Consider the following 11,375-nt stretch of genomic DNA (forward strand, 5'->3'; position numbering starts at 1 on the left):
TAGGCCAAACTCCAATTTCATTTTTAACCAAAATAATGGGCCTATTGTCCAAAGTTACTCAGTTGAATTCTTTCGAGATCCTTATTGGTTCACATATATTTGCTGAAACGTTGGTTTTGAACTCTTTTAATATCTCTCTACTATTACTATCACTATTACTATTACTATATGACATGTCTTTCTAATCAATGAAAATCAACGTATACCTATGTTTTATGATTGTCTTATATGTTATTCCTTATTATTATTTCTATTAGTACATTTTCATTTTTGAATACTAAAATGCAAGACAGTACTCAAAAGAAGAGGACTTTCATTACTGTTAGATGTAAGTTTAAGCAAACGTTGTCTTTAGTTGTGATCAAATTTATTATTTATTCTCTTTTTCTTCATTTTTCCAAGCATAATCTCGAAACGCCATATTATTTTGCTAAATCGAAGAATGACATGAGACTTAATATGAAGTTCCTATAATACATCTTGTGTTCTCTTGTTGAAGCTGACATGAGACTTCCTGATACAAAATATGAACATGGAAAAAAACTATGATTTGCCAAAATAAAATTGTTAACTATTATTATTTGCCAAACATGAGAAAATGAAAAAAAAATAAAAAAATCAAGCAGCAACTTCTTGCTCCTTGGCAGCAGCAAGCTCATTTTGGATGTGTTGAGGCACAACATCGAACTTGGCTAACTGCATGGTGTAGGAAGCACGCCCTTTTGTCATTCCCCTGAGTGTACTAACATATTGAAACATCTCTGCTAGAGGAACCAGTGCATCAACCACCTGCAATTCAACCCCAAAAGCTATTAACTTTCACGAACCTTTTCAACTAAAACGAGTTGCGTTCAAGCGAACTTGGTTACCTTGAGACCACCAGGTTTGTCGCCGAAGCTGTTGATCTGTCCTCTCCTAGAGTTGAGATCACCAATAACATCTCCCAGATGTTCTTCAGGTGTGACAACCTCAACTTTCATGATTGGTTCAAGCATCTTAGGGCCAGCTTTTCTCATCCCTTCCCGAAAAGCTCCTCTGGCTGCAAGCTGGAACGCCAATACACTAGAGTCTACATCGTGGTAAGAACCATCTACTAGTGCAGCACGAACATCAACAACGGGAAAGCCTGCTAGCACACCGTTGTTCATGCACTCCTCTAAACCTTTCATTACTCCTGGAATGTATTCTTTTGGAACTGCACCACCCTTGATTTCGCTCTTGAACTCATATCCACTGCCTGCCTCCATAGGTTCAAACCGAACAGTGATATCGGCAAACTGACCTTGCCCACCAGACTGCTTTTTGTGTACGTACTTCACTTCTGATACCTTAGAAATGCTTTCTCTGTAGTTCACTTGGGGCGCTCCAACATTAGCTTCTACCTGCATAAGTGATAGATGAAGTGAGGAGTCAAAAAAAGGTAATCTTGAAAGAAGATAAGATTAAGTGACGAGGAAGAATATACAAACCTTGAATTCTCTCTTTAACCGATCAACAATAATCTCGAGATGCAATTCTCCCATCCCTTCAATGACTGTCTGGTTAATCTCTTCATCCCTTGAGAAATGAAATGAAGGATCTTCTTGCGCAAGCTTAATCAAACCAGTAGCCATTTTATCAATATCAGCTTTAGTCTTAGGTTCAATTGCCACCTTAATGACAGGATCAGGGAAGTCCATCCTTTCGAGCACAATAGGATTTTCAGGATCACATAATGTTTCACCAGTAATGGTATCTTTTAGACCTGCAAGGGCAACAATATCACCTGCCAAAGCTACTTTAACATCCTCTCGGCTGTTAGCGTGCATCTCTAGAAGTCTACCAATCCTCTCTTTCTTTCCCTTGTTTGCGTTCATCACATACGACCCTGCAGAAAGCTTCCCAGCATAGATTCTTACAAATGTAAGGGTGCCCACAAATGGATCAGTCATGATCTTGAAAGCTAGTCCAGAAAATGGTTCATCATCATTGGCAGACCTCTCTATTATTATTTCAGGGTTATCTGGATCAGTACCCTTCATAGGAGGCACGTCGAGTGGCGAAGGCAAATAATCTACAACAGCATCAAGCAATGGTTGAACACCCTTATTCTTAAAGGCTGAGCCACATAAAACCGGCACAAAACTACCACCAATGGTTCCCTTTCTAATTAACTTCTTTATGGTTTCTTCATCAGGCTCTTCTCCTTCTAGGTAGCTTTCCATAGCACTATCATCTAGTTCGACTATGTTCTCAATCATCTGAGACCTGTATTCTTGAGCCAGCTCCTGAAGATCTTCTGGAATGTCCACATACTCAAACTTTGCACCCAACTCTTCCCCAGACCAAATTATGGCTTTCATCCTCACAAGATCAACAACACCCTTAAATTTATCTTCAGCACCAACCGGAATCTGAATCACCAGTGGTTTGGCACCCAAATTTGTGACAATCATGTCTCTGGTTCTAAAAAAATTTGCCCCCATACGATCCATCTTATTAACAAAGCAAATCCTGGGTACACCATATTTGTCAGCTTGCCTCCACACAGTTTCAGATTGCGGTTCCACACCAGCAACACTGTCAAACAAGCATATTGCACCATCCAATACCCTGAGGGCTCGCTCCACTTCAAGAGTGAAGTCAACGTGACCAGGAGTATCGATTATGTTAATTCTGTGCTTGTTCCAAAATGTGGTTGTTGCAGCTGAAGTTATGGTAATCCCTCTTTCTTGTTCCTGCTCCATCCAATCCATAGTAGCTGTTCCCTCGTGTACTTCCCCTATTTTATAATTTCTTCCTGTATAGAACAGAACCCTTTCCGTGGTTGTGGTCTTTCCTGCATCTATATGAGCCATAATTCCGATATTTCGATAATCATTCAATGGCACAGCACGCTTGTCCGCTGGAGCTAAAATGAAATAACAAAAAAAAACAAAGATTATCTCTGTTATATTGGAAATTTAGTCTCACTTTAACTTGGAAATTTACAAAGCTTATTTTAATTAATGGCTTAGTCTCACTTGAACTTGGAAATTTACAAGTTAACCAAAACAATATCAGAAGAACACAACAATGAAGGAAAGAACAGCATGTTAAAAGTTTGATATTATAGGTATTCTCTTAGTTTCAGTCTTGTCAAGAGCAGTGCACACAAAATAGGAATCAAAGTATGAAACCTTAAGTACTTTACACACATATTTGACTATCAAACTCTATGAAATAAATGGAATTTACAAAATTCAGGTAGAGGGCATTCGAAAAATACTTGAAATGATCAAAACTGAAGCAGAAATGAGAGAAGGAAAGAAAAACAAACCATCAGCGGCCATGGAGAAAACAGATAGGTTTCTTCTTCGGGTTTGCTGATTTGAACCAGTGAGCTTAACAGATTTTGAGCTGAGACGAGCATTCCCAAAGAAATGGGAAAGAGAAGAGGAAGTTAAAGAAGATGAGGGTCGAGAACGAAGACCCAGAAAGCTCTGTGGAGAAAGAAGCGTGGCAGGCATTCTTTGAGAGGCATTGAAGGTGAAATTCTTGAGTGAAGAAGAAGAAGAAGAAGCTGACCCTGTCATCGTGGCCGCCATGCCCATGCCCTTGGAGAGTGAGAGATAGAGTTAGAGGACAGTAGTTAGCGGTGTTATCCGAATTGCAATGAAAGAAATGATTAATAATATGAATTATATGATAATAATAAGAATAATAGTGTTTATTTGTAGCCTTGAAAATCAATGGTTTCGGTGAGGCCACATAGCACAAAATTTACATCCTTAACCCAATCCAAATGGGACCAAATTCGAACTCGTCAGTTGAAACTCACTTTTGTGTTGCTCCACAACTTGAAAAATACATCTATACTCTATCAATCTATAACATATATATAAGAGCAAAGTGAATAAATTTTGTTTGGTCAAGTAATTTTGTCTTTTATATATAAAAGAGTGAAGTCAACTTATTTTGTCTTTTAATTACTATTTATTAGTAAAATTATTTTGTAACTAACATCAACATAAATACAATTAATTATAAAATATAATTGATTAACTATATTTAAAATATATCTATTAAATAATAAATATATAAGTAATATTATTTACTATAATTAAATTTATCACTTAATATATATTTGTCAAAGACTTATTATTGAAAAAAAATATTATTTTGGATTGTTTAGCGCCCAAAATGTGACTATCACTAAGCGGTAGTTGTAGTAAAATCGGGTGATCGATCCACAAGGAGGTAACCTAAAACCAAAATATTAGTAGAAAATAACACAAAAAGTTAGTAACATGAAATAAATAAAAAATAGAAATGAAAAAATATTTGAGATTTTGGTATTGTCTTTTTGATGAAATGATAAAGTGAGATAAGTGAAATAAAAGTAAGGTGTAATCAAGAGTTTGAGAAATAGAAAGGTTTAAAGAATTATCCATATGTTTGTTTGGTTACTTAGTTACTTGATTTACAAAAATAAACAAGTAAATAGTTCACATCCTAACATTTACTTGGAAAACCTAACATTAAAGTTCATATTCTTTTCTAATAAAAACTCATTTGAGTTATAAAGTTCTTTACTTTAGGAGTACAATGTTAATCTTATGAAAAATCTAAAAATGACAAAATACCCCAGGGCAATAATGCAATAGAAGATTAAATATAAAATTATGTACCAATATTATTTTTACTAATTAAAAGAACATAGAAAAAACATGACTAATCATATATACTATCAGCACAAGTAAATAAAGATAACAAAATAGAGATGAAGATGAAAGAACATAAATAACTCAAATACATTATGTTAAGAACATAGTAAATCAAAGTAGCAAAATAACATCACTAACATATGAAATCTTCTCTAACCTTCCTAAAAAGATTAGGCCATTATGCTTAAGATTCTCACAAAATTCTAAGAAGAAAATATGAGAATAAAGTGAGTAGAAATTTTTCAATAGTTTCTTTACTCTCAAAATTACATTACAAATGTGAAAGAAGAGTCCCTATTTATAGAAGGAGAAAATGACTAAAAAGAAATTAAATTACAAATGGGGTCTACAAAATAAATTTGAAATATTAATAATAAAATATGATTTTGAAAAATCAAATCTTATTATTAATATTAACATAGCTATTTTAGTTAATGGTCATTTTTCTAAAACACCACAAAATATGAGCTTAAGAACTCAAAATGGAAAGTTGCAAGACCCAAAACCCACAAAAATTGGGCTGAAAGATGGTTGAAAGTGTTGACCTAGTGCAGCCAATAGAGACGCGCCACATGTCCAGGTGGTGGCAAGCTTGGGCTTGGGCTTGGGCTTGTTTGGGCTCATTTTGAGCCTAATACCCTTCAAAAATGCTACTTTTTCAACTCTTTTTTTTCACTTTTGATTCTTTCTTTCTTTCTTCTTTCTTTTTCTTTATGCCAAAATGCAACTTTAATTCCTTCAAAATAACAATAAATTAAATTATAATCAAATATTTTTATTTATAAAATAAATGATATTAATTCAATGAAAATATTAATTAAACTTAATTTATTTTTACCATTAAGATCAACAAAATATGCATTTTTCACCACTAATCACAACCCCCAACTAGCTTATTGCTAGTCCCTAGCAATTCAAGCGAAAAATAAAATTATCAAGTTAAATAATCAAGTCAAACCAAGCAAAATCATCTAAGCATTTTCAAAGTATCAGCAAGAAGTCAGAATTTACTATCTAAGCTACTTCAGTTGCGATTTCAGAGTTATGTGTGTGTGTACCAAACCATATTCTTTTTATCGCAAGTCATAACACAAATAGTATCGAAAAATCTCAAAAGTATAAAGGTCTCAGCTCCAAATTCCTCACAGACATTGAAAGTATTTTTATGGAAAGGATCACACTCTTGGAGTTGGAAATGTAACAGATTATGCTCAAATGAGAGAAGATAATTTTTTTATGACAAGCAATTTGAACAAGTATTGATCACAAGATAAGCATATCAACTTATTGGAATTCAAATGACAAACAATATTTGAGATTTACATGAGAAAGCTCAAAGAATAAAAAGGCAACTAACTAGAAATGATAAATAAAAAAAGAAACTCTTAAAACTAATAATTTTGTTTTTTTTTTATTATTATTATATATTTTTTTGTACAATTACACAAAACAAAAAATAATAATAGAAATATTTTTTTTCTTCAACAACTACAAAAATAATAAAGGAAAGTGTTGCTCTTGTTCTATTTTTTTTTTCATTTTTCATTATTTTTTTCTTCGTTTTTTTCCTTGACAAGAAGCAACACAAAAATGAAAGGAAATTACAAACAAAATACAATAAATTGAACATAAATTTAAAAATTATTACAAAGACTCATTCTTAAATGAAAAACATCCCTCTAGTAAATGTCATGTTTTAAATTCCAAAGATGTGACTTCACCAACTCAAATGATCAATAAAAGTTCAAAAAGTTGTTTTCTCAACTCTCACAACTCACCAAGAAATGAAAAACTTTAAACTTGAAATTTCTCTCAACTATTTGTGTTAACAACAAATTTATCACATGTTTGGAAAGTACACAAAAGAACTCTGAAATCACTTCTTAATAGCTAAACATAGTAAAAATTGACTCAAACCAATAGGTTGTACTCGTGCTTGGATAATTTTGAAAAAAATTGACTTAAAAATTCAACAAGACAATAATGTTTTCCAAATGAATGCTAATGACACAACAATAATATTTTCCAAATGAATGCTCACCACCCCCAACCAAAAATCAGACAGTGTCCTCAACGTCAAGATGAATAATCAATGAAAAAGGTAAGGAAAGAGAACACCTGGATGATGACCATGTCCATGAGGCGAGAGCATAAATAGCCTGATAACAATACCCCAAAACAAACAAAATACAAGAACGAAAAACATACAAAAATAAAAGAAAGATAGAAAAATAAAAAAAATAGAAAAAAACAAACAAATCATTTAGAACTTCAGAGTGTATAAATTGGGTCCTTAAGAAGGGCCTCTTCAACATGACTCACACACTCAATGTAATGCTTCAGTCTTTGGCCATTGACTCAAAAAATTCTCCCATCGATTGGGTCCTCGACCTCAACAAAACCGTTGGGAAATACTTGCTTCACTACAAATGGACCAGTCCATCGCGATCGTAGTTTACCGAGGTGCAAGTGCAAGCGAGAATCATACAGATACACTTTTTGATTTGGCTCAAAGTGTTTCCGCAGGATTTGTTTATCGTGAGCAATTTTCAATTTCGCTTTATAAATCCTGGAATTGTCATATGCATCGTTTCTCAACTCCTCAATTTTGGACAATTGGAGTTTGCGATTTATACCTGCGACATTCAGATCAAAGTTTAGGGCTTTGATAGGCCAATACGCTTTATGCTCGAGCTCGACAGGTAAATGACAGGCTTTTCCAAAGACAAGCTGATAGGGAGACATCCCAAGAGGGGATTTGAAAGTAGTGCGGTATGCCCAAAGAGCGTCTAGAAGACGTGTAGACCAATCTTTGCGGTTGGAATTTACCGTCTTTTCCATAATATGTTTCATCTCTCTATTGGCTAACTCAGCTTGACCATTAATTTGTGGATGATATGCATTTGCAACTTTATGAAGTACACCGTACTTGCGCATAAGAGCCTTAAATGATCTGTAGCAAAAATGAGTGTCTTGAACACTGATGATAGCGCGAGGAGTACCGAACCTTGATAACAAATTTTCTTTCAAGAATTTGACAACTATAGCGTTATCATTGGTTCGACATGGTACAGCCTCGACCCATTTGGAAACATAATCCACAACGAGAAGAATGTAAAGGTAGCCAAAAGAAGGTGGAAATGGTCCCATAAAGTCCATCCCCCAACAATCAAATATTTCGATATAGGGCATCACGTGCCGACGGGATAAGGAACCTAACTTTTGGCACCTTACACAAGAACGACAGAAATAATTGGTATCTTTGAACAGAGTAGGCCGGTAAAGACCGCATTGTAAGATTTTTGCAGCGGTTTTCCTCACAAAGAAGTGACCCCCACAAGCATCATTGTGGCAAAAATTCAGCACACTAGACACCTCATTGTCGTGGATGCATCTTCGCATGATTTGGTCGGGGCAATACTTGAATAAGTATGGGTCATCCCAAAAGAAATTGCACACCTCGACCCGAAATTTGTGTTTGTCTTGTGAACTCCATTCAGATGGGAGTTCACCTATTACTAACTAGTTCATAACATGAGCATACCATGGTAACTTAGTAACAGAAAGCAATTTTTCATCGGGGAAATCATCATGAATAGGTGGACCATCAGCGGGATCGCTGAATTCGAGTCGGGACAAGTAGTCCGCGACGACATTTTCAACACCTTTCTTGTCTTTGATCGTTATATCAAATTCTTGCAGGAGAAGGATCCACCGTATTCATGCCTTAGCATCCTTTTTGGAAAGGAGATACTTAAGGGCGGAGTGATCTGTAGAGATCGTAATAGGTGATCTAATCAAATAAGATCATAATTTGTCAAGGGCAAAGACGATGTCAAGCAACTCTTTTTCAGTAGTGGAATAGTTGATTTGAGCACTATTGAGAGTTCAGCTTGCATAATAGACAACAAAAGGTTTCCCATCCCTTCGCTGTCCTAGCACAGCTCCCACATCAAAGTTACTGGTGTCACAAATGATCTCGAAAGGAAGACTCCAATCGGGTGACTGAATGATGGGAGCGGAAGTGAGTGAATTGACAAGCGTTCGGAATGATTCCTCACATTTAGGTGTCCATTCAAAAGTGACATCTTTGGCTAGGAGGTTGCTTAGCAGATGAGCAATCATTGAAAAATTTTCTATGAACCTCCTATAGAAACCAGCATGACCAAGGAATGACGTAACATCTTTGACAGTCTTAGGAGTAGGCAGGTTGGAGATAAGGTCGAATTTGGATTGATCAACCTCAATTCCTCTTTCAGAAACAATGTGGCCTAAGACTATGCCAGAAGACACCATGAAATGACATTTCTCCAAATTGAGCACAAGTCCTTTCTCAATACACCGTTTTAAAACAGCTTCAAGATGAGGACAAGTGTCAAAGGAGTTTCCAAAAACGGTTAGGTCATCCATGAATACTTCCATTGATTTTTCAATCATGTCACTAAAGATGCTCATCATGCATCTTTGGAATGTAGCTGGTGCATTACATAAGCCAAATGGCATACGCCGGAAAGCAAAGGTGCTAAAGGGACAAGTGAAAGTGGTCTTATCCTGATCCTCTAATGCAATCTCAATTTGATAATAGCTAGAATAGCCATCAAGAAAGCAATAGAATGGATGACCAGCTACACGTTCAAGGATTTGATCAATGAATGGAAGAGGAAAATGATCTTTGTAGGAGGCGGCATTTAATTTTCTATAATCAATGCACATGCGCCACTCTGTCACAGTTTTTGTGGGGACAAGGACCCCTTTTTCGTTCTGGATCACAGTGACACCAGATTTCTTAGGCACGACTTAAGTTGGACTGACCCATTTGCTATCAGCTACTCGGTAAATAATACCAGCATCTAGCAATTTCAGAACTTCATTTTTACAACTTCTTTCATTGTGGGGTTCAGTCGCCTTTAAGGGTCTCTTTGAGGGATGGCCTCGTCCTCCAGATTGATTCGATGGGAGCAAATTAAATGGCTAATACCTTTGATATCAGCAAGTGTCCAACCTATCGCAGATTTATGCGTTCGAAGTAGCTCGAGTAACTGCAATTCTTGAGAATTTTGAAGGTTGGACGAGATTATAACTGGAAAGGTTTCACCATCTCCCAAGAAGACATGTTTCAAACCCTCGGGAAGTTGGGTCAATTGAACAATTGGAACCTCTTCGACTAAGGTTTTTGGCTGTGACTTCTCACGAGGTAGTTCTTCAAAGTGAGGTTGCCAAAACTGAGTCCTTCTATTGCGTGAGTCTATGCGATCTGATATTGCAAGAGTAGACTCAATAGAATTGGGACTTTCGTTGTCTGACAGAAGGAGGAGTTCATCAAGATTATCAAAGTTGCTTCGCAATTGAACCTCCTCGGGAATTAAAGAGTTAATCATGAATGTTTGATAGCATTCATCATCTTCTCGGGGTTGTTTCCTGATGTGGAAGATATTGATTTCAAGAATCATGTTTCCAAACGATATCTTCATTAGGCCATTCCGATAATTGATCAAATCATTTGCAGTAGCAAGGAATGGTCTTCCGAGGATAATAGGAATTTTAGACTCCATGTTTACCCCAAATTGGGTATGAAGAATAACAAAATCCACAGGGTAATAGAATTTTTCAATTTGAAATAAAACATCCTCAACAATACCCCTAGGCTTTTTGGTGGAACGATCAGCAAGCTGTAGCACAATATATGTTGGCTTCATTTCTTTATGACCGAGTTGTGAGTATACAGAGTAAGGCATGAGATTTACACTCGCGCCAAGATCAAGTAAGGCTTAGCTGACTTCATGGGTCCCAATTTGGCATGAAATGGTGGGACAACCGGGATCTTTGTATTTAGGTGGTGTCTTTTGTTCAATCACCGCACTTACTTGCTCAGTTAAGAAAGCAGTCTTCTTGACATGATGCTTCCTTTTAGCAGTGCATAGATCCTTGATGATTTTGGCATTAGCCGGCACTTGTTTTATGATGTGAAGCAAAGAAAGATTAATCTTCATTTGTGTCAAGTGCTCAAGGATTTCAGCTTGGTTATCAAGAAGTTTCCTAACAGGTTTCAAAGCCTGGGGAAATGGTACTTTTGGAGAGGCATTGAGTGGTGGATTTTCGGAAATAACTTTTGGAGTACTGGGAAAGTTGGATTTTATGGGTGGGTCTTGCAAAGTTTTATCGCTTCTAGTCGTGATGGCATTTACTTCCTTAACATTTTGATCATTAGAGTTCGAAGATTGGGCCATGTGTTGGCCTTGCACATTGAATTTTGGTTGGGAAGGAAGTTTGCCTTTTTCCGGAATGGCCAAGGATTCAGTCAATTTTGAGAATTGAGATTTCATTTCCTTGATTTCTTCCATCATTTGGCGATTTAGTTTGGATTGTTCCTCTATGAATGCATGAAGAGTATTCTCAAGAGAATTTTGTTGTTGATGAACATTGCATTAAGGTGCAGAATACGCCTTTGATGGTTGAACTTGTTGCTCATTTCTCCATTGGCCTCCAGATGAATGAGCTTGGTTGGAATCTCTCCAACTGAAATTTGGGTGGTTTCTCCAACCAGGGTTGTACGTATGGGAGAATGGCTTGTTATATGCCCCTAATGCATTGCATTGCTCCTCATAAACCCCCTCACTTCATTAAAAGCTAAGCAGTCCTTAGCTAAATGCTCTGTCCCTCCACAAATAAAGCACGGTTCTTGCGATTCTG

General features: G+C 36.3%; 1 protein-coding gene across 1 annotated transcript; it reads right to left on the minus strand.

Annotated features, from left to right (window-relative positions):
• Nucleotides 1-404: 404 nt before the first annotated feature.
• Nucleotides 405-3,712, minus strand: LOC133801987 (elongation factor G-2, chloroplastic). Its single transcript, XM_062240227.1, has 4 exons — nucleotides 3,299-3,712; nucleotides 1,470-2,890; nucleotides 870-1,382; nucleotides 405-789 (listed from the first exon to the last, which is right to left on the minus strand). Exons 1-4 carry the CDS (start codon nucleotides 3,570-3,572, stop codon nucleotides 619-621), a joined length of 2,379 nt encoding a protein of 792 aa, XP_062096211.1. The 5' UTR covers nucleotides 3,573-3,712; the 3' UTR covers nucleotides 405-618.
• Between the last annotated feature and the right edge of the window lie 7,663 nt (nucleotides 3,713-11,375).

Source organism: Humulus lupulus, chromosome 9 (assembly GCF_963169125.1).
Source record: "Humulus lupulus chromosome 9, drHumLupu1.1, whole genome shotgun sequence".
NCBI lineage: Eukaryota > Viridiplantae > Streptophyta > Magnoliopsida > Rosales > Cannabaceae > Humulus > Humulus lupulus.

Coding starts and splice junctions, on each gene's coding strand:
- LOC133801987 (XM_062240227.1), bottom strand. CDS start 3,572: ATGGGCATGGCGGCCACGATGACAGGGTCAGCTTCTTCTTCTTCTTCT. Junction 1,383..1,469: donor GGTTAAAGAGAGAATTCAAG/GTTTGTATATTC, acceptor TCACTTATGCAG/GTAGAAGCTAATGTTGGAGC. Junction 790..869: donor ACAAACCTGGTGGTCTCAAG/GTAACCAAGTTC, acceptor GTTGAATTGCAG/GTGGTTGATGCACTGGTTCC.